Genomic DNA, 22,968 nt, shown 5'->3' with positions numbered 1-22,968 from the left:
AAGGAAGGAAAATAGTTTCAGCAAAATGTTTCACTTGAGCAAGTTTTTAGATACAAACTATAGGATTTTAAAATATATCTGTTTAAACTTAAGATCATCTTGTTCTTACAATTTGAGGATCAGTGAGGTAATATCCTCACAGATAATTTTAAATGTTTTATACTGGTAATTATTGATGGAACAATTAACTTCAAGCTTATGTTCCCGACTGTGAACTGGCCTATTTGATTTCATCTCTAGGTAGTAGAAAGCAGTTCAATATTTTGCTTGAAAATGCATAAAGGAATGGTTTTAAATTTAAAATGTATTTTAGAACAGTGGAAGAAGAAGTTAAGTTCTGGCTCTCACCTTGTATTAGGTAAGTGTTTTAATTTCTACTTATATTTACAGAAGGCTGAGCTAATAGGAATCCTATCTTCAGTTTATTTGTATAGCTCGTCTCCAAATTTCTCATCATTTCCCAGATTTACTGAGAACTTATTAGTAATGTTAATTTCAAAATGGAGATTAAGCTCCACTAAGATTTTGGTGTTGAGGCGAATGCAGGGGCCTGCGGAGCTCTAAGTGTAGCAGCCCGGAGTGTAGACCTTCTCCCGGGGGTTCCAGCTGGAGGGCCACCATCTCGTTTATATATACGTGTGTGTGCCCACAGTGAAATCTGTCACAAGTGGTAGTGAAATACAGTGGTAGAGCTCAAAAAAGTCAAAACGTATAAAATAAGTGAAAACTGGATGGGCAACCTAGATTTGTAATAGAAGCAGTTTCCAAGCTAAAATTAGGAAGACTACTTTTCTCTGGAACGTGTCACTGGGCTGTGACATTTTGGGGGAAAAAATGGGGAAGAACTTTCTTGGCATCTAAGAAGTACGATGCAGTAGAGAGATGCATTCGAGAACGGTTCCCGGAATTGCTCTGTAGAGTAAGTGCAGTGAAGCCACAGCCTCGTTTGTGATTGTCGGACCCTTGCCTCCAGCCCTGACTGATGATTGCATACCGCTCTTGGCCATCACCGACGCCACGTGTGTGATTCACTTCAGCTTTCCTTCCTCACCGAAAGTTTTTGGTGGACGCCTCTACTGCATGTCTGATCACTTCCAGAGTTCCACCGAGCAGGTTCGATGGATTTTCATTATCTTTAATATTCTGCTGGCATTTTCTGTGCTATGACAACTTCAGAGTCCACAGAGTTTTATCACTTAGACGGGATGGATGACCTCTTTGCTTTGTTCACCCCCCCTCAATTTTAAGGGTTCTCCCGCAGAGCAGGGAGATAAGAAAACCAAATCTGTCTTGCTGCTGACGGAGAGAAACGCGTGCCACACGATTGGTGTCCTGCGCTACCTGGAGCGAGCAGATGCCAAGATTCCCTCGGAGCTCTATGAGTTTACCGCAGGGGTTCTGGAAGCCAAAGAAGATAAAAAAGCCAGGAGGCCTCTTTGTTTGTATCTTAAGGCGTTTGGTTTTTGCAAGTAAGCCATTTTTTAAATAAAAAATTGAAATGTACGGCAAAGCGCAGAGTGATAGGTTTACTGCTGGATGACCTTCACGTATATATGCGTGATGTAAAGCACCGCCCACCTCTGGGGGACACCTGGGGCTGCCCCCATGCTCCTTCACAATCTTCCCTCCCCTTAGAAGAGGCCACCCCCCAATATCTGTCAACACTGATTAATTTGGCTTGTTTTCCAGTTTTATGTAAATGGAATTGTACGGGACTTTCATCTCCCATTCATCTGTGTTCGTGCTTGTATCCGGTGGATTTCTTTATTAATTTAGTGCTCAGCATTCTGTTGCATAAGTATATCACAGTGTATATATCTGTTTTCCTATTGATGAACCTGCCAACTATTTCCAGCTTTTGACTATTGTCTATGAAGCTGTTGTGAACACTCTTGCATGTGTTTTTTTGTGGAAATATGCACCCAGTTTCCTTGGGGTATAGACTTCAGAGTGAGATTGCTGGGTCGTGGGGTACACATACATTTGACCTTTCGAAGGTGTGTGACTGCCTCTCCCATCAGCAGCATACGAGAGCGCTGAGTGGCTCCATACCCTCACCCCCACACAGTGTTCGTGAGGGTGCGGTGGCACACCGTGGCCTCCATAGGTGTTTCCCTAGCAATTAATGATGAGTGTCTTGTGACGTGCTTGAGGGACATTGGACCATCCTCTTCTGGTGAAGTGCCTGTTCAGTGCTTTTGCCCATTTTTTATATTGGGTGTTAACTCTTTTTCTTAGTGGTTTGGAGGAATACTTTATTCATTCGAGATATTACTGCTTTGTCAGATGTGTACCTTGAGAAGATCTCTTCCCAGTCCATGGCTTGCCTTTTGGCTCTTGTAGGAATCTTTGATCAGTGGAGCTTTTTAATTTTGATGAAATATTTCATGGTTGCAGTTGTTTCGTGCCCTTATGTAAGAAATATTTGCTGAGGGACGCCCGGGTGGCTCAACGGTTGAGCACCTGCCTTCAGCCCAGGGCATGATCCTGGAGACCCGGTATCAAGTCCCATGTCAGGCTCCCTGCATGGAGCCTGCCCCTCCCTCTGCCTGTGTCTCTGCCTCTCTCTCTCTTTCTGTGTGTCTCATGAATAAATAAATAAAATATTTTTTTAAAAAAAGAAATATTTGCTGATCTCTAGGTCATGGGGACATTCTTCTGTATTCTAGAAGCTTTACAGACATGTAGGTGTGTAATCTAGGGGGAGTTAATGTTTGTGTATAGAGTGAGATATGGGGCAAGGATTTTTTTTCCTGTGTGATAATCGCTTGCTCCAGTATCCTTTACTTAAAACATCACTGTGTTCTCACTGAACTGGTGCCTTTGACATAAACCAGATGGTAGTGTATGTGGTCCACTTGTAGACTCTCTGTGTTGTTTCAGTGTCTGTGTCCTTACACTGGTACCACATTTTCTGACTGTAGCCTGTATTTGAGTGAGTCCTGGAACCTGGTATGCACGTTCTCCAGCTAGTCTTCATCAGGGTTGTTTTGGCTATTTTAAGTCAACTGCATCTCCCCATATATTTTGGAATAGGCTTATCAGTTTCTTCAGAAACATTGCCTGACTTCTGATACCACGTGCAGGGATGCTGTATATCAGCTTAGAGAGCATGAGAATCTCAGCAGTCATGGGGGGGGGGGGGGCGCTTCTCATTGATCCAGACATGCTGTCAGTACTTGATCAGCGCTCACTGGGACTGGGTCGTAGATGTCTGATAGGTACCTGTTGGATCGAGTTTACTTTTAACATAACTGTTTACGGTTATTTCTTTGAATTACGGTACCTGAAATAGATTATTAGTGGAGATTTCCATATGCCTTTAAACAGAATATGGAATTTTGAAACTGAAGCTTTAACGGTTTCTCAGCTCAGATTACAGAATGACTTCTGGTTTAGCAGTTAATTATCAGTCTTTGTTTTGGGTTGTGGTCATTTCTAATTCAGAGTATTTTGGAAGTACATTTTGTTCAATGACAATGTCTAGAGAAATAATGGAGGAACTCTTTAAGTTTGTTCAGTGTTAATTAAATTTTAAGACCTCTTTCACTAATGTGCATGTTGTGTCGCCTGGATTATTTAATATGGCTACTTAACTTTAAAGTATTAGAATAAAAGCCTCTGATTTCAATTATAGATTAATTTTCATGAAGAATGGTTTGAAATTCATGTTAAAAATTATTGTTCAAAGGGGTGGTGGAAACGCAGGTGGGCGGGGGCTGGGGGTGACTGGGTGACAGGCACTGAGGGGGGCACTTGATGGGATGAGCATTGGGTGTTATGCTATATGTTGGCAAATTGAACTCCAATAAAAAGAAAGGAAAATTATTGTTCGGTTTTTGTTTTTAAAATCCAGTTACTGTTTTTCAGAGACAAAAGGATCTGTCCTAATCGACACCATGTTAATCCAGAAATGGACACACCAAGGAAATTATCCAACCAAGCTCTACCGACGTTTGGATACATCAAAGTAAGTTCTGCTGAAGATCCTTTGTTCAATGATTAATGATCAGCTTAATGAACATACTTCATTCCTTTTTTTAAGATTTATTTATTTGAGAAAGAGCACATGAGCATGAGGTGGAGGAGCAGAGGGAGAGGCAGAGAGAATCCTCAGGCAGACCGCCTGCTGAGCAAGGACCCTGTCACAGGGCTCAGTCCCAGAACCCCGAGATCATGACCTGAGCCGAAACCAAGAGTCAGCAGCTCAGGTCTCTGAGCACCGAGGCGCCCCTGAACATACTTCATTCTGAAGCAGCAGAATCATTATGACGCTCTTAATGTACCACCATTAATCTGACGACAGGCATGGGTCCTTAAAGGTGCCTTATTTCAAGACCGCAGTTCATTGAGAAAAGCAAGGTTAAATTAGGAAAATAGATAAACCACTTCAACAGTTAAGAGGTATTTTAGTTATATTTTCAGGAAGTTGTTTCCTTAAAAATAGTGTGATGTGGGCAGCCTGGGTGGCTCAGCGGTTTAGGGCTGCCTTAAGCTCGGGACATGATCCTGGGGACCCGGGATCGAGTCCTGCATCGGGCTCCCCATGTGGAGCCTGCTTCTCCCTCTGCCTGTGTCTCTGCCTCTGTCTCTGTCTCTCATGAATAAATAAATAAAATCTTTTAAAAAAATAGTGTGATAGCATACACATCTTTTCAGAACATCCATAATTCTGAAATGTAGATAAAATTACTGAGTTAAGAGTGTGTCACTTTCTTTTGAATACTTTCTAATACTTCTTGAGTTCAAGACTGCTCTTACCTTCCCTTCTTCTAAGGCAGATCTCTTCAGCTCATTTGTAACATTCTTCCTGGCTCTGTCACCTCATTCCTAATTTTTTTGATATATGTTGTTCTTTTGTACATATCATTTATCATGTATGTATCTTTTCTTATATTTTGTTTTCTTTTTTTTCCCATTTTTTAAAAGATTTTATTGATTCATGAGAGACACATGGTGTAGTGGTACCTCATTGTTTATTTTGCAATTCCCCAATAGTGTTGAGCATCTTTTCATGTGTTTATTCATCAGCTGTACGTCGTCTTTGGTGAGCTATCTGTTCAGGATTTTTTGCCCATTTTTTTTCATTGGGTTGTCTGTTTTCTTCTTGTTGAGTTTTAAGAGTTCTTTGTAGATTTTGTATACCAGTCCTTTATCAGAAACAGGTTTTCAAAAATTTTCTCCCAGTTGTGGCTTACCTTTTCATTCTCCTTATAGTCTTCTGCAGAGCACAAGCTTTCAATTTTTTTTTAATTTTTATTTATTATTTATGATAGTCACAGAGAGAGAGAGGGAGAGAGAGAGAGAGAGGCAGAGACACAGGCAGAGGGAGAAGCAGGCTCTATGCACCAGGAGCCCGACGTGGGATTCGATCCCACATCTCCAGGATCGCGCCCTGGGCCAAAGGCAGGCGCCAAACTGCTGCGCTACCCAGGGATCCCAAGCTTTCAATTTTAATGAAGCCCAACTTTCTAGTTGTTTCCATATCCACAAGGTCATCATAAAACCCAAGGTCACTTAGATTTTCTCCTTTTTATCTTCCTCGTCAGCTTTTATTTTGGTGTCTGGGGTGGGGGGGTAATTTGTTAATTAGTTTTGTTGCAAAGTATATCCCTGGTGTTTGGTTTTGCCATCTCATTGCTCTCTTTATGTGGAGATTCAGAGAGTCAGGACATATGCCCCTTTACCACTGCCACCTTTCTAGAACCCGTTCAACCAGACCCCTGCTTTTAATTGGCTCTATTGAGGTACAGTTTACATGCAATAAAAATCACTGTTTAGAAGTGTATAGGTTGTTGAGTTTTGAGAAACACATACAATTGCGTGACCACTACCACAGTGAAGACAGCAACCTTTTCATGGCCCCGAAAAGGCCTCTGCTGGCCCCATGCTGACAGTCCTGAGCCTCAACCCCAATTCCTGGTGGCTGCTGGACCTGCTTTCTGCCACTAGAGCTTTGACTTTCCTGGGATTTCATATTGATGGAATCCTACAGTCTGGACTTTGAGTCTGATAGTTGTTTTTAGTGTAAGGTTTATGAGATTCACCTATGTTGTTCTATTTCATCGCTGAACAGGATTGCATTACATGGATGTGCCTTTGTTTGCCCACAAGCTGATGGATGTTTGGCTTGTGTGCAGTTTCTGGCTGCTGTGAACTTATGTGTTACAAGTCTTTCTAGACCTACACCTTCATTTCTCTCTGGTGACTTGCTGCAGTGTCATAGTGTCTGTGTGCGCATGGGCCTGTGTGTGTGCACCCGCACGTGTAAGGATCTGCCAAACCACGTGTACCATTTTACATTCTCATTGCACCATATTTGAGAGTTCCAATAGGTCCACATTCTCAATACGTAGTGTTCTCAGTCTTTTAATTTTTGCCATTCTGTTGCATTTGCATGAATGTTTATTTGCCTTTCTCTGGTGATAAAGAATCTTGGACCTCTTCTCACTACTTACCTGGCCCTGTGTATCTCCTTTATGAATTAGTGTTTGCTAGTATCACAGTGTTTGCCCATTTTTTAGTTTGGGTTGTCTTGTTGAGTCTTAAGAATTCTTTGTAGATTATGAATGTGCTTTGTCAGATATATTACAAATATTTTTCCTCAGTTGAAAAGCAGAGATTTTTAATTTTGATGAAGTCTTCTTTTAACACTTTTTTATTTTACGTTTTGTGCTTTTCTTGCCATAAGAAATCTTTGCCTACCCTAAGGTTGCAAAGATTCTTTTCTTTTTTTTTATTCTAGAATTTTTATTTTAGAATTTTAGGTTTTACATTTAGGTCTGTGATCTATCTCAAATTAATTTGCGTGCATATAGTGTGGATAAGGGGACCTGGGATCGAGTCCCACATTGGGCTCCCTGCATGGAGCCTGCTTCTCCCTCTGCCTCTGTGTCTCTCATGAATAAATAAAATCTTAAAAAAAAAAAAAAAAAAGGAGGACAACTCTTCACAGGCAAGTGTACAAAGGGTGTTTGGTGTGCATTGGTGGTTCCTGGTTGCTCCAGCATCATCTGTTTTTTTTTTTAATATTTTATTTATTCATGAGAGACCCAGAGAGAGAGAGAGAGAGAGAGAGGCAGAGACACAGGCAAAGGGAGAAATAGGCTCCATGCAGGGAGCCCAATGTGGGACTCAATCCCGGGATTCCAGGATCACGCCCTGGGCCGAAGGCAGATGCTCAACCGCTGAGCCACCCAGGGATCCCGCATCTTCTGTTCTAAAGACCTTCCTTTCCTCCTCAATTACATTGGCACCTTTGATATAAATTAAAAGATCGTATCTGTGAATTCTGAGTTCTTCTTTCTGTTCCTTGGTCTCTTTGTCTGCCCTTATGCAGTACCACATTGGCTTGAATGCTGTAGCTTTATAAGTAATCCTGGAGACTGGTAGAGGAGTCTTCCAATTTGCCAGTCTTCTTATCCTTCTGACTGTTCCTTTGCATATCTACAGAAAATTTTAGAATCAGCTTGCTAGTTTCTACCCTAGAAGCCTGATGAGACTTTGGGTGGCACTGTGTTGAATCTATAGGTTAATATGGGAAGAGTCAACATTTAACAATACTGGGTCTTGTCCATTAACATGGTATATCCGTCACTCCATTTATCTAGGCCATCTTTAATTTCTCTAAGCAATGTGTATACTTTTCAGTAGAATGATCTTATATTTATTGTGTTAACTTTATTCCTAGCATTTCTTGCTTTTGGATGCTAATCTTATTTTTCTTTGAACTTCATGTTCTGATTGTTCAGAAGTGCAGTTGACTTTTGTGTCCTTACCTTGTATCCTGTGACTGTAACAAAGTGAATTATTTATGTGCGGTTCTGCACGAAGAGGCAGGGGGCAGGGGAGGTGGCTGGAAAGGAACCCTCCTGGTGTGCCCAGGACCAGGGGTTTTCTGATCACATGGAATGTCCAGTGCTGAAAGCAGGAGAGCCCCAGACAAACCAGGACCAGCTGGTCACCCTCTCTACAAGGGAGAGTCCAGTCCACAAGCTTCATTTTGTCACATCCGTTCTGCCAACTTCATGTGTCTCCAGATGTGCTAATGCCATGCAGAGATGACAGCCATAGACTGTCACAGCTGGAGCCTGGATTTTGTTCTCTGTGTGTGCTGAGGCTTAGCACAGAGTCTTCTGATTGGGAAATAAGGGGGGGGGGAGAAACTCTCCCCTTTACTCCCATCACCTTTAAACAATCACCACTTGCATCCTAGTACATATTTAGCCTGCCATTTTTCTTTGTGTGTGTGTGTGTATGTGTTTTTAAGATTTTATTTACTCATGAGAGAGAGAGAGAGAGAGAGGCAGAGACACAGGCAGAGGGAGAAGCAGGCTCCCTGCAGGGAGCCTGATGTGGAACTCGAATCCAGGTCTCCAGAATCAGGCCCTGGGCTGAAGGCAGCGCTAAACCGCTGAGCCACAGGGGCTGCCCTTTTGTGCATTTTTAAAAAGATTTATTTGTCATTGGCATATATATTATGCCCTGCTTGTCCCTCAGAACGTTGTAGCAGGTGTATCTCTCCTCCATGCCACTATGTGGTCCCTGACTGCCATCATGCAGTGAGCTGATGTCTAGAATGTCGGACTGTTGGGCCTCTAAACCATAGCAGCAAGGACTTCCCCAGAAGAGACCATCTGCCATGTAGGAAGGGATGTTGAACTCCCTGCCTGAGATGGTGGATAAGCACTGAGGGTTTGTTCGGGCAGCTTCCTCCACCGTGCTGCAGAAAGGTGACAGACATGTTACCTGTCTTCCTCTGGGGAGGGTCTGCAGAGGACCAGTGAATGGGAGAGATTGTGACGTGTGCTGTGGAGAAGGGGAACTGCAGGGCCTTTGGGAATATGGGCAGGGTAGGGCTCTCTGAGGGGTCAGCTGCACTGAGGGCCAAATGATAAGAAGGATCCAGCCATGGGAAGGCCTGGAGAAGACTGTTCCTGGGAGAGGAACCAGTGAGTCCCCAGAGTAGGAGTTAACGTCGAGTTTTTGTGGTTCAGGGTAGGGCCGGTGGGCAGTGAGAGTGGGGAAAACAGCAAGCAGGGGAGCTTGGGGACACCACAAAGGAGAGCCAGGGGCTTCAGTCCTGTGAAATTGATCACAAGGGGTGACCTCACCCCTTCCTCCTTGCCTCCCAAGCAGCACTGTCCTCTCCGTCCTCCCAGCAGGGGACTCCTCTGTCCTGGCCTCTGCTGGGGTAGCTCACCACCTCATGCCTTCATGCAGGCTGTTTATTCGTGTCTGGAGTGCCTTCTCCATACTCTTGCTAAGATACATGCAACCCGACGTTGCCCCTTGCACACCACTTGCATGTGAAGAGTTTTCCTCCTTTTTTAAAAAAAAAAAAAAAAAAAGATTTTATTTATTCATGAGAGACACTAAGAGAGAGGCAGAGGGAGAAGCAGGCTCCATCCAGGTTGCCCGACATGGGACTCGATCCGGGTCTCCAGCTCCAGGATCAGGCCCTGAGCTGAAGGCGGCACTAAACTGCTGAGCCACCGGGCTGCCCAAGAGTTGTCTTCCTTGACCACACGCCAGCTGTGGCCCATCTGTCGGCGTGTGGATTGTGGGGGGTGGGAGTCCCTGTAGGACGTGGCCTATCTCCTATCCCTAGCGCCTCCTGCTTAGTGGGCTCTTGAAAAAATACTGCTTGTTATAGGAACAAAGATCAGAAAGAGCTCAAGAGAGGGATGCTATTTAAGAACGATTTCTATAAAGTGCAGTTAGGGAATAAACAAAGGAACTCTTGTAATGAAGCTTTAGAATGCTAAGATTGGGGCCCGGGTGGCTCAGCCGGTTAAGCATCTGCCTTGGGCTCAGGTCATGACCCCTGTGTCAGGCTCCCTGGCCCGGCAGGGGCCCAGCCTCTCCCCCTGCTCATGATCTCTCTCTCACTTTCTCTCTCAAATAAAATCTTCAGAAGTAAAAAATTTAAAAATGCCAAGATTAACAAAAAGTCTTCCCTTAGATTTAAAGGGAAACCACAGTTCTCTGTGGTGAGTATGGGAAGGTTTTTGCTGTGTTTATTGGCCAGTTTCCTCGTTCAGGTTTCCATCCCTGCTTTGGGCGCTTAGGTCAGATGCGGATTTCTGCAGAGACCTTTTTGGTTTAGATTGAGTTTGTTTTCTGAATGTGGTTGTCGATTATTTTTCAGATAATACCCTTTTATATTTCGAATGCAACGCATTACTTTGGTCGTATAGTTGATAAACAAGTGGATCTTTATTCAACTCTTAATGCTGAAATGAATGAGTATTTTAAGGGTAACAGCAATAAAACAAGTGTTGAAAAGGTGGAGAAATTTGGATTATATGGATTAGCAGAAAAAACACTTTTCCACAGGTAAAAGTTCTCTGTATTTCATCTCTTAAGAGTTGTGAAGCATGCGGCAACTTTAAGTGGTATCGAATCCCTGTTTCCCCCTGTGTCCCTCTGACCCGGTGTGCACGTATGAAGCCTGGCTGCCCCCAGGAGGGTAGGGGGGGCATGTCCACCCCCGCCCCTCAACCCCCAGCGCAGTTCTGCACCTGACTCGTCCAATCCTGGGCATCTGCACACAGGGCACAGAAGACAGGGTCACATTTACACACCAACGGTTCTGGGGCCACCACCGTGTGTGCCACCTCCATACACGCCTTCACCTCACTTAACCCTACGTAATTCCCGTAAAACAGGTCCCCTCTTACAGGTGAGCAGGCTGGGCCTTGGTGAGATCACGTAGGCTGTGCAGCGTCAGCTCAGTGAATGGCACGATCGATCGGGGCTCCGACCGGGGCCGTGTGCCCCAGGGGCCTGCTCACACCCTCGAAGGCCACTCCTGGCTCTCTTGGGGTAGCCTAGGCTGGGAAACTTTGAAACTTCACTATTTACCATGTTGATTTTCATCATTATTGTCTGGTAAAGGGATTTACTCTATTCAGAAGTGCTCTGTGTTTTTTATACTTCTGTGCACTTGAATTAAATAAGCCATTCTGAGTGGTGTTGACGCTCTAGCTGGTTTTTATTTCTCTCATGGAATCAAACCTTGCAGCTAGAGCCTTCTTGGATTTACTGGGTAGGTTGAGGCAAAGATTGTTTTCCTTTGGGGTCTCTGTGTTACACTGAAGCCGCGGTGGTTCTCCAGGGTTGAGGTGCTGGAGATGAGCCAGAAGGAAGACGCCTGGGGTCCAGACCGTGTCCTTGTGAAGTTCATAGACGAAGGCCGGACGGGACTCATCACCAGAGACCAGCTGCTGCGTCTCCCCGAGAAGTTCCACGCTCTGCCCCCCCAGGCGGTGGAGTTTATTGTTTGCAGAGTGAAGCCTGCCGACAACGAAGTTGAGTGGAATCCAAAGGTAAGTTTATTTTGGCTTTTTATGCCCTGTTGCCTTTTAGGATATACACGGAATTGAGGTTTATTTGAATGTAGAGTCTAGAGTTTGGGTGAAATGCCTCCTGTTCCTGGACAGTTAAAGACCCTGGTACAATTCAGTTTTCTGGGGGAAAAAAATAAAAAATAAAAAAATAAAGACCCTCGTACAGGCGGCCGTCGTCACCATTCATGCTCACAGTCTCAGAATCGGTGTGAGGGACGCATCAGGGCCAAATAAAGTGGCCGTGAGCCTGGGAAGCAGCAGTGTAAGCACCAGGTGGATGCCCCTGTCACAGGCAGGCAGGGGCGATGGACACTCCCTGGTGAGGCCCGGTGCCTCCCCTGGCGTTGGGAGGCCGGGCCGGGAGAGGGAGTGACAAGGGACACCTCCTGTGGGCCTCCAGGCTGAGGCCCTGGGGTGTCACCACGCAGGCCAGGTGCGGAGGGAGGAGAGCGCGTGGTGCACGGTGCAGCCACCCCGGGGCGCTCCCCGCCGGCCGTCTGCCCATCACGGAGCCGAGTCCCTACTGACGACGCTCCTGACTCTTCAAGGAAGGTTAAATTTCATACCATCCGGCTAATGGGACGTGGAATAAACCATCGCAAAGTAAAACCACTTTGGATCATAAACAAGGTCAGACGTGGTCCAGGAAATAACCGGGTGCGTGTTCTCACGAAGCGGACGAACACACGAGCTCGCTGTGCAGGCTACCGAGAGACTGCCTACCGAGTGGCCGTCGCCCGCCTTCCGCCAGCGCTGGCTCGGTGTCCTCCGTGGGCACGTGCCGCGGAAGGGTCTTCTGTGCGTAGTCTTTCAAATTAATGTGCAAGCTTCAAGGGCGATGGAAGAGTCTGATCTTGGGCAGCCCGGGGGGCTCAGCGGTGTAGCGCCGCCTTCCACCCAGGGCGTGATCCTGGAGACCCGGGATCGAGTCCCACGTCGGGCTCCCCGCGTGGAGCCTGCTTCTCCCTCTGCCTGTGTCTCTGCCCCTCTCTCTCTCTCGCTCTCTCTTGCTCTCTCTCACTCTCTTTCTCTTTCTGTGTGTCTCTAATAAATAAAAAATCTTTAAAAAAAAAAAAAAGAGTCTGATCTTGGGAGCCGGCTCCCTCCTGTCTCGGTCAGAGTGAGAATGAGACACGCCGTGCCTGCCAGGGGCGTCCTGAGAGAAGAGCAGCCCCGTGCTCGGGACAGGGTGCTCGGACCCGGGGCCCCTCAGCTCCCGGGGTGCTTCAGGCTCTGAGCTTCCAGAGACAGACTGGGTGACTGTTCACAGAGGGGGGCGAGGACGCATGGTTGCATTTTGGGGGGTCCACAGGTGCTGTTTGCTCTGTCCTTATTAAGTTCCCCTGTTGGGATCCCTGGGTGGCGCAGCGGTTTGGCGCCTGCCTTTGGCCCAGGGCGCGATCCTGGAGACCCGGGATCGAATCCCATGTGGGGCTTCCGGTGCATGGAGCCTGCTTCTCCCTCTGCCTATGTCTCTGCCTCTCTCACTTTCTCTCTCTGTGACTATCATAAATAAATAAAAATTAAAAAAAAAAAAAAAAAAGTTCCCCTGTTACTATCCTTGTCTGCACAGGGACACGATGGCCTCTGTCACCTCCCTCACAGGGTGGTGGTGAGACTCAGGTGAAATTCAATGGAAACGTTTTTTTGTGAAACTATACAGCCTACACCGAGTAAGATATTTTCCTAAAGCTTCAGAGAAGTTACATAAGTGGTTCTTTTCCTAGGTTACCAGGTACATTCATCATAAAATTATTGGAAAATTGCACGATGCCAAAGTGATACTGGCTTTGGGAAATACAGTGTGGGTCGATCCAATGGTGAGTATGCAGTTTTCTTTTTTTTTTAAGATTTCATTTACTTAGAGACTGTGCACGTGCACGCACGATCAGGGGAAGGAGCAGAGGGAGAAGCAGACACCCCACTGAGCAGGGAGCCCAGCCTGAGGCTCAGTCCAAGGGGCCCTGAGATCATGACCTGAGCCAAAGGCCATCACTTAACTGACAGAGCCACCCAGGTGCCCCCAGTGTATGGTTTTCTTAAAAGAAGTCTGTTTTGGGATGGACTCCTAAAATTATTCCTGGTATTCTAATTTGTTGCTTGAATAATGGTTTGTCTCAAATAAATGGAGGCTTTGGGGGTTCTGTTTAGGGAGAGCCGGGGTTTTTCCCATGTTACTTGGGTCATGAATTTGGTTTTTTGTTTAAGGGAATCCTTTATGTTACAACTCAGCGCGCCCACACAGGGAGACAAGCTTATGAAACTCTCCTTGTGACAGTCTCTGATGTTATGATTCTATCCCATTGTTTTTTCAAGCATTGGTTGTACGCTGTGAATCAACGTCACACTGTCCACACCGATGGGGAAGCCCCATGTCAGGACGGAGGTGTCCACATGGGATCGGTCATGTGGAGGATTCTAGTCCTTGGGTTTTCAGAGATAGGTTTTATTATGTTTGCAGTTTCCATCTCATTCCTTCACCAAATATTTATTGAGCACCTACTCTATGTGCTGGGTCCTGTGCGGGACACTTGGCTTCTGTCCGTGAACATAAACTCCTACCCTGTGGAGCTGACATAGGGGTGAGCAGGACTGAGTGTCAGACCAGGACCTGTACGTGGGGCCTCTGTGCGTCCCCTCCCATGCCAGCATCGCCCCCTCTATCTGCCTGCACCCCGAGAACTCTGCTTTTCAATTTGAGGTTTTGCTCCATTGGACTTAAATCTTAACTGGTATGTTTATAACACAAGAATTCAGTTCATAAGAATTGTTCTGCTGAAAGTTATTTTTATGAGACAGGAGAAGCCTTAACACCTACAAGGAAGAGTTTGGGTGTAAGATTACGGGTTCAGAGGAGAAAATGATTTTTAGCACAGAAGGTAAAGATTACCGGTGCAGGTCAGATGAAGATTTGGGGTCTTGGTTTACATAATAGTCGATATTCTGGTTCTCGATTGGGAGGAAAAAATGGAATCTTTTTAGAGATTTTTAAAACTATAGCTAAGGAAATGAAGAAGCAAAAAAGAAATCCACCCGTCAGCTTCCACAGCTTGTATAGCGGTGTCCACGGCACCGTGGGGGCGGGGGGGCAGCCCTCACACCTGCTTCCTTCTCCACTCACACCTCTCGGCCCCCAGTTTGAGTGGAGAGAGGCTCTCCTGCCATGCACAGGTGGGAACCTGTTCCCAGTGTTCACTTAGGAAGGTCTCCAGCTGGTCTCAGCCTGGCTCCCCTCCTCCAACGTGAAAGGGACGCCCAGTCCTGGGTCTGCACCTCCCATTGACAGGAGGGGAGGAGCACAATGTTGCAGAACCTTATCTTTTGTATAAATTAAGATGGATGAGAGTATTTGGGTTGCAGAAGAAAACCAGTGGAGGAATCTGTCCAGAACACAGGCTATAGGGCCCTGGCATAGGCCCTTTCTGGGCACTGGCACCTCTGAGCCTTAGGGTCCTCCTTGTTCAGGAAGATCTAAGAGTTTTGTGTGTGGTCCCAGCATCCTAGGGGCTCCCCGGCCCCTGACCCCATCATGCTTCTGCAGGGTGGGAGTGGGCTCTGGAAGAACCTGACGTGTACGCTCAGTTATGAAATCACCTGGGAGCTGCGAAGGGAGCCCACGTTCGCCCAGCATGGCACAGTGAGAGCGCTGGGTCGCGCAAGAGCCTTTTCCATTGATTTGAGAGTTCAAAGAGCGGTTCCCACAAATACACTTTTTCTTTGATTCAAGGTGCACATTACAAGACTTTCAAACTTGAAAACATCTGTCATTGATTATAACGTGCGTGCTGAAATTTTGTCGATGGGAATGGGCGTTGACAACTCAGAGCATACAGAACAGCTGAAGACATTATACGAAGGAGCTAAAATGCCAGCTGGTGAAGGAAGCCTGAGCCAGGCCCTGTGAGTTTTAATCTTCCCTTTGGAGGTGCCGTTTGGTGGGACTAGAAACAGGAGTTTATAGGGGCCTTTTTTAAAGTTGGGTAGGTTTCTGAATCCCCATGTTTCCATCACTCACCTCCAATAATTTCTCAGATTTGGGGAATCTCACTTTATCCATACCTCAATGTGCAGTTTTATTTTTGGTGGAATATCATAAAACAAATCCCCAGCGTATTGTTTCACCCATATGTCTCACAGAGTAAGGTTTGGTTAGTGTTTATTGACATGCAGGAAAGCACACACCCACGGTAAGTGTCGTCAGGTGGATTTTCTGAGCACAGAAGCCAGACCCCAGGTCAGAGAGGGTGTGAGGCGCAATCGTGTCCTCCTCCTCCACCTCCTCCTTCACCTCCTCCTCCTCCTCTTCCTCCTCCTCCTCCTCTTCCTCCTCCTCCTCCTTTACCTCCTCCTCCTCCTCCTTCTCCTTCACGTCATCCACCTTCTCCTCCACCTCTTACACGTCCCTCCTCCACTTTTTCCTCCTCCTCCTCCTCCTCCTCCTCCACCACCACCACCACCACCACCACCACCACCTTCTCCTCCACCTCTTACACGTCCTCCTCACCTTCTCCACCTCCTCCTCCTCCTCTTCCACCTCCTCCTCTCCTCTGAGAATAGGAAGAAGGTCTGTGAATGGGTCACGGAGCCGTCCAGAGGCTCACAGTGTCAGGGGCCCCAGGAGAGGTGAGACCCCGGCCGTCCCAGGGGGCCTGTTGCCCCTGACTCTGGGAACGGGGGGAAGGGCTGAGAATGGGTCACAGAGCTGCACAGAGACCCGCGGTGTCAGGGGCCCCTGGGAGAGGCAAGACCCCGGCCATCCCAGGGGGCCTGTCGCCCCGACCCTGGGAACAGGGGGAAGGTGCAGTGACTAGAGCAGAAGGGCGGGAGAGCAGCCCAGGGCCAGATCTTGTTGGGCCCTTGGCCATTTGCGAGGACCAGGCCCTGCTCCGAGGAGGTAGAGCCATGAGAAGGTTTGGAGCAGAGCAGCGACCCCATCCAAAGGGGCTCGGCTTCGGTGTGGAGAAGGTGGGGTGGGGCCGAGGCTGTGCCAAGGGTGGCTCGGCCCGGGCGGCCCCTGGAGGTGGCGCGAAGCAGCTGGTGTCCGAGTGTTGGTGGTGACCTGTGCTCCGCGGAGCCCCGTGGGCAGGCCCGGGCCTGGCTGCGAGCCCAGAGGAGCGAGTGCCAGAGTCTGAGAGCTGAGCCCGGCAGAGGCAGGGGGCCGAGGAGGAGCAGCAGCGAAGGAGGCCTGGGGACAGACCCCCAGATGGCAGGGGAGGGCTTCCCGGTGCAGGGAGCCGAGAGGAGGCCCGACGGGCGAGCACGGCCAGCGACCCTGGCATCCGCCGCGGGGCCCCTGGCGACAGACGAGCGCGGGAGAGTTTTTCAAAGAGCACGACGCAGAGGTTGAAGTACTCCAGTCTGAAGTCGTTAGTTTTTACCTTAATGCATTTGGGCCTGTGGGATTAGGAGACCTGTCCGTTCTACAGGCTTGGAGGCAACAAAAATCGCTCCACACTTGCTTGTAAGATATTCTTTTAAAAACATGTCTTGAGAGTTGAGTGGACTCGATGGAAACGAGGCTCGGTCACCTCTGTGAAACCCAGCAGCTGCACCTGAGCCCCGGCTCTGTTCTGCCCTCGGCACCTCGGTTCTGTGTGTGCGGGAGTCCTGCACACCTGTGGGCTCACACACGAGGTGGCCGTGCAGAGGACTGCGAACGAGGGTGGAGCCTGCCCCGGGGAGCCTCCGTGTCAGGAGCTGGATTGGGAAGCCGTGGTGGCGATCGGATCGGAACGAGGAGAGTGGTGCCGTCCTCACAGCAGGTTGGGAAGGAGGACAGACCCTGGGGACGTGAAAGATCTGGAAGCCAGGGGGCTTGGTGACTGACAGGCATCAGGGGTGTGATTGTCTAATTCTGAGCCCTGGGCCGGCGAGGGTATTGGCCAGGTGGACAGTTTCGGGGTGCTCATTGGGGAGGAGGAGATACTGAGTTGGTTTGGGACACGTCGGGTTTAAGGATTATGGGGAGCGTAAGCCCGGGGCTCAGGAAAGCGGGGGAAGGCTAGTCGGCCGGTTGTGGAGAAGAGTCACAGCTTGGTGGCTGTGCGACGACGGGTGGAACCCCAGCGGGTGAGGGTCTGGTGAAGGAGTGAGAGCGATGGAGTAGAGCATGCGACGGGGGGTCTGGTGCTGCAAGTGGGGAGGACGAGGCCCAGGGAGGGGTCCCTGCCTGGGTGGTTGGAACACAAGGTGCTGCCTTTGCCACTTGTGGGGTGCTGCGCACGGGCTCCATGTGTCACCCAGCAGTCCCCATGGAGGCACACGCACCCCCGCTCACCATGGACGTGTGTGTATGGGCTTGCTCGTTTAGGCTTGAACTCTCTCTAACAGGCTGCACAGAAAGTATGAATTACGCTGTCACCCACGAGGAAGGCAGCTGGGCAGCTGGGGAACGGGCAAGAGGGAGATGTTCCGCTGTGTAGGACCTTTTCATTGTATTTCAAAACATTGAACCACGTAAAAGTGGTTCCCTCCTCAAAAGAAAAAAAAAAAAAACGTAAAATTTTCTGAAGGACGAGGCAGCCCTTTCTGTACTAATGTGGCGTGACCTATCTCTAGTTATTAACTATGATCAAAGGGGCAGAGAAGTGAGTGGAGTAGGGTCCGTGTGTTTAAGGGATGCGCACATGAGTTCTACATAGTTGGCGTGATGCTTGCTTGTGCAGAGGTTTGTAGATGGGACCCAACCGGGGAGGGGGTGTCTCGGGGAGGAGGTGCTGGGGAGCTAGGGCAGGGGGGCACAGGTGGCTTTTACTTCCTCCCCTTTTATCCATTTTGAAGAGGGGAGCAGTGCTGGTCATTCTCAAAGGTAAATGGTTTGAAAGGGAACCTTTTTGGCAAACGGGTTCATGCCTGTATGTGCCCCCTGTGTTTCCGTGATCGGCCCTGGGCTTGCCACTGGGGCGCGGCAGTGAGCGGAGCTGGGGCCCTGACCGTCCTCCGTGAAGGAGTCGCAGGCCCCACGCAGGTCTGGCCGTGTGGTTGGCACCTCGTGGTCAGTTGCTGCCTGCCTCCCCCTTCGCGCTGGGAGGGCCCCGTAGAGAGCCCGAGCTTGCGGTGTCTTCGACTCGGAGCTAACCTGCACCTCTTCCACCTAGCGTGCCTTCTCCAGCAGAGGATGCTGCTCGTCCGCAGAGCCCACGGCAGGACGACTCAGAAGGAGGTGCTGATGCCCAGGCAAACCCAGAAATCCAAAAGCATGGTTGGTGATTTAATACATGGCTCACTGAGGGGCGCCTGGGGGGCTCAGTGGGCTACGCTCTGCCTTCGGCTCAGGTCACGATCCCGGGGTCATGGGATGGAGCCCCACGTCGGGCTCCGCACTCAGCGGGGAGCCTGCCTCTGCCTCTGCCCCTGCCCTGCTCGTGCACATACACACACACACTCGCTCACTCTCTCTCAAATGAATTTTTAAAAAATCTTTAGAAACCATGGCTCCCGGGATCCTTGGGTGGCTCAGCAGTTTAGTGCCTGCCTTCGGCCCAGGGCGTGATCCTGGAGACCCGGGATCGAGTCCCACATCGGGCTCCCTGCATGGAGCCTGCTTCTCCCTCTGCCTGTGCCTCTGCCTCTCTCTCTCTCTCTCTGTGTGTCTCTCATGAATAAATAAATAAAATCTTTAAAAAAAAAAACAAACATGGCTCCCTTAAAATTATGAAAGCTCGGGAGTTTTCCAGCATCGACACTTCCCACTTCTGGATGAAGTCTATAGAAGGTGACATAGACTGGTCTTACCTAACTTCCTACTCTTGACATTTCAGTTTCTGATATATTTTTTAAAAACTTTTCCTTTTTGTTAATTGAGGTATAATGCTCATCCAGAAAAGTACACACATCCTGAGCGTACGCTCATCAGAGCCGTTGACACGTGTGTACGTGTCCACTGATGCACTCGAACATTTCCAGAGCCCCAGGAACCCCCTTCATGCACCTTCCCCGCCTGAAACCCGTCCCAGGAACCGCTGTCCTGACTCCATCACCATCAGTTTTGCTGATTAGAAGCACACAGTCTACCCTCTTGTGGCTTCTCTCACTTGGCGTTATCTCTCCGTGAAATTCACGCAGATGATCGCAAGGAGCGGTGGGGACTTTCTTGCCGCTGAGTGGTGTTTCGTGACACAAATACACCACAAGTTGCACATCCGTCCACCTGTTGGTAGACACGGAGGCTGCTTTCAGTCTTTGACTATGATTAAGGCGGCCACAGTGTTGCTCACGTCTTCAGATGGAAGATTCAGGGGTGTTAGACTGAGTTCAGATGCTGTTTTAGGACGTGTCATGTTCGGCACTGGTTCCTCGCGTACAGTGGCGACCAGATGACTTCCCCTCTGGCAGGCGCCTCTGCTGCTCTCAGGCGAAGGTGGCCGGGGGCCACCGCAGAGAAGCCTTTGGCTGCTGGTGGTAACGCTGCTCCGTTTCGGGTCGTGCATTTTTAATTTTTGCTAATTATTCCTCGCGAGTGGACGCTTGGAAATTGAGGCTGTCAGTACTTCCTCAGCTAAAAGTCGCATGGACAGAGTGAGTACACGTAGGTACGTAGAGTGCACGGTTACGGATGAATAACTTACTGGAACATTTGACTTTCTGCCCAGAAACGTTACCTGAAAACACGAGTGATTGTTCCCGTAGCAGAACCACAGAGCCTCCGAAAAGGTACGTCCACCTGCTGCCGGGGCCCCTTCCCCACCCGCCCCGCGAACGGACAGTGGTGCCCACGTAAGTCACCGTCTTCTCTCCTAGCTTCCACCCACAAATCAAGTGGTTCCAAAAAGACGATGTGGTCATACTGAAGATAAAAATAAGGAATGTAAAAGATTACAAATGTAAATATTTCAGAGATAGAGTCGTTTTCAGGTAGGTTCATGTGTGTCTCGCCAGAGTTAGATCGGAGTCGCTTCTAACACGCTAAGAGAGCGGCCTTCTTTCTGTGCACCTAGTGCCTGGGCCGGAGAGAAATTCTACTTGGCCGACCTGGAGCTGCGGGCCAACATAGTGAAAGATGCCTGCGAGTGCACGGTTACGAACGAGGAGCCTGTGATCACCCTTGCAAAGGAGACGAGGGCGTCGTGGTGCAGCCTCCTCAGACAGAGGGTGAGTGGGGAGGAGCCGGCAGGTCTCGGCGCCGCAGCGAGCCTGACCTAGCCTGTCACTCAGCGTCACCCGTTCCGTTGAACAGAATCCTAATGTGGCTTTTGATTTCGATCACTGGGAAGAATGTGAAGAGGACAGCCACTTCCCCCAGGGTAAGTGGGGGCTTGGCGGAGGTTTGGCCACTGGCCGTGGCCCTGGGGGTGGGCGTCAACAGGAAGCCCTCGTGTGACCCTGGTGGCACCTGCTCCGGGTTGAGGAGGTATCCACTCGTAATTAGAAGCGTACCTTCTTGTGACACTTCGACAGATCTTTTTCCCAGGAGAGTAGCTTCTCTCTAAGCAGGCAGATTTTCCCTGCTCATTTCTTGCCTAAAATAATGAAAATATCAGGATGGGTAGAGCTCTACACCCTAACGGACTTTTCCTGCACTGGCCAGAATAACGGCGGGGGCGGGGGGGGGTTGCTAACTAGTCTGTAATTAACAGATTTTTCATTAATACCCAACTCTTCTAGTTGCGAATTCTAAAAAAAACCTGCCCTACAAAGTGGCAGAGGCGACCGAGAGCGGGGAGGAGCCGTCGGAGGAAGACAGGAGTGACAGCGAATGAGTGGGAGCCCCGGCGGCACACAGACACGGGGCACGCCGTGTGGCTCGGAGCTTAGAAACGTGGCCACGCACACGCGGCTTGGCCTCCAGGGTCCACGCTGACCGGTGTCCCGCCGCGGCCCCGGGTGGGCCTGGTGAGAGGCAGGCGGAGGGGCGGGGGGCCGCTCGGACTCGGCCCACGCCCCCCCCGCCCCCACGGCCGCCTGCCTCTCACGGAGCCTGTCCCAGCACACTCACCTGGGGCAGGGGCGGGCACCGCGTGCCCCTGCACAGGTGGGTTGGCCCCCCGCCCAGACCTGGTTGGTGGCCTGCCCTAAACCGGGGTGTGCGCATGGTTGAGGGTCCCGGCACAGACTTCACGCAGCACTGCCTCTCTTCTCGGGGGGCTGCCGGCTGCCCACGGACGGAGCACGGGGGAAAGTGGGGTTACCTCCGCGGTCCCCAGCCTGGCCCGGGCTTGTGGAGGTGCGGCCCCCGCTTCTGCAGAACCACCCGCACCTGCTCAGCCCCTGGGCCCAGGCTCCTGCTCAGTGGAAACGGAAAAGGACCTGTGGGGCCCCCGGAGGGGACTCGGGACACCTGGGCAGGTGGGAGGGTGCTGGCAGCAGCCCGATGCCATCTGGGGGCCAGGCCGGGGGCTACCGTGGGGTCCGAGTCCTTGGGGGAGGCCGCAGCCGTCACCACCTAACTGCGGGAGCCCCCGAGCCCGACTTGCCAAGTGACTGGGGCGTTGTAAAGGAGCGAGATACCAACCCTGCGCCCATCGTCAGCAGGGGCCCCGCGGCTTTGCCTGGACGCAGGAAGGAATGGTGACCGCAGGGACCGCAGGGACCACTGGCAAGACTTTATTCTTACGACCCATCAGAAAGGTCACACGTCCCGATAAGCCGCTTGCACTAAAGGTCACCTGTCCCCAGGCTGTGCCCAGAGCAGGTCGGGATCGCACTCTGGCTCTCAGTTTCCTCATCTGTAAAATAGGACCTTGTTGCGTGGCCTCGCCCTGCTCCCTGCCCGGGGACGTGGCCGGGTGGGGCCCCGCGAGGGAGGTCGGCCCACGGCTACGGGTGGGAGGGCGCGCCAGGCAGCCGGGACTCCCGTGGGGGCTCGGCAGGTGTCGCGGGCGCCTGAAGTACGGGGGTGCTCGGCCTCTCTCTTGCTAACTCGGGCAGCTCTTGAGGTAGGAGGTGCCGCGGTCTTCGCTGGCAAAGGTTTGGACCTTGTGGAGCTCTTGCAGGGGCCCCAGCAGGTGTCGGCTTATGTACCCCGAGCTCCTGCTCCCACTCGGGGAGGCCTCCTAGCTGCGGCCGGGCTGCCGAGCCCCACCGGTTGCCCGTGGCTGTTGGCCACCTGCCGCCGACGCCCGCTTATATTCACTCTCTTGTAAAACATGGCAAATAATAAGAACAAGTAATAGAGCTGCAGAAATCGGGGCGGGGTGGGCGGGGGCGCAGGTTCTCCTGGGCCAGGAGTGGCGGAGCAGGGCCAGGTGTTTAAATCTTGATTTCTTTTTTTTCAGTGATTTAAATGTACCGTTTGTAGTTCTGAATAGCATTTATGGGACATACACACTGACTTGTGACATGTAAGCAATTAACAGGGTTTTTTGGTTCTGTTAATACTGATTTCACGTTTGGGGAAAATTTCTGAAATGCAAAGTAAAAGTACTTTTGTGTCTCTGCTTCTAAAATTGCTCACATAGTCAATCGTGGTGTGAATGTCTTGCTGGTATATCAATAAAATTTCAGTGTTTTCACAGAAATGCCATTTCACATATTTTATCGACCCTATTTTCCCTGAGTGCCAAATGCAAAATAGAATTTTATTCACTACTGCCCTTTCTGGTTTGACCAGAGTGCCGGGAAGGGCTGGGGCTGGGGGGGCTGCGAGGCTGGCCACTGATCGTGGTGCCGGCCGTGGGCA

At 49.9% G+C, this 22,968-nt stretch overlaps 1 protein-coding gene across 5 annotated transcripts in view; it reads left to right on the top strand.

The window, feature by feature from the left end:
- The window catches only part of TDRD12 (tudor domain containing 12), a 70,569-nt gene extending 47,762 nt beyond the window's left edge, over window positions 1-22,807 (top strand). For 3 of the 5 annotated variants that reach the window (XM_072782625.1, XM_072782619.1, XM_072782628.1), the window contains 14 exons: window positions 241-358; window positions 974-1,113; window positions 1,249-1,469; window positions 3,871-3,970; window positions 10,151-10,338; window positions 11,120-11,330; window positions 13,079-13,171; window positions 15,079-15,251; window positions 18,449-18,552; window positions 19,943-20,003; window positions 20,091-20,204; window positions 20,288-20,441; window positions 20,527-20,593; window positions 20,955-22,807. In XM_072782625.1, the coding sequence (XP_072638726.1) occupies window positions 241-358; window positions 974-1,113; window positions 1,249-1,469; window positions 3,871-3,970; window positions 10,151-10,338; window positions 11,120-11,330; window positions 13,079-13,171; window positions 15,079-15,251; window positions 18,449-18,552; window positions 19,943-20,003; window positions 20,091-20,204; window positions 20,288-20,441; window positions 20,527-20,593; window positions 20,955-21,049 (1,839 nt within the window). In that variant the 3' untranslated portion in view covers window positions 21,050-22,807. Of the gene's footprint in view, window positions 1-240; window positions 359-973; window positions 1,114-1,248; window positions 1,470-3,870; window positions 3,971-10,150; window positions 10,339-11,119; window positions 11,331-13,078; window positions 13,172-15,078; window positions 15,252-18,448; window positions 18,553-18,776; window positions 19,036-19,942; window positions 20,004-20,090; window positions 20,205-20,287; window positions 20,442-20,526; window positions 20,594-20,954 lie in introns of those variants that run through there. The other 2 variants (XM_072782629.1, XM_072782630.1) reach the window with 2 other exon arrangements.
- The last annotated feature ends 161 nt before the right edge of the window (window positions 22,808-22,968 follow it).

The sequence above is a fragment of the Canis lupus genome, chromosome 1, assembly GCF_048164855.1.
Source record: "Canis lupus baileyi chromosome 1, mCanLup2.hap1, whole genome shotgun sequence".
In the NCBI taxonomy this organism is placed as follows: domain Eukaryota; kingdom Metazoa; phylum Chordata; class Mammalia; order Carnivora; family Canidae; genus Canis; species Canis lupus.
Note: the sequence above shows the minus strand (reverse complement) of the source record. Positions and strands in the feature narration are given on the sequence as shown.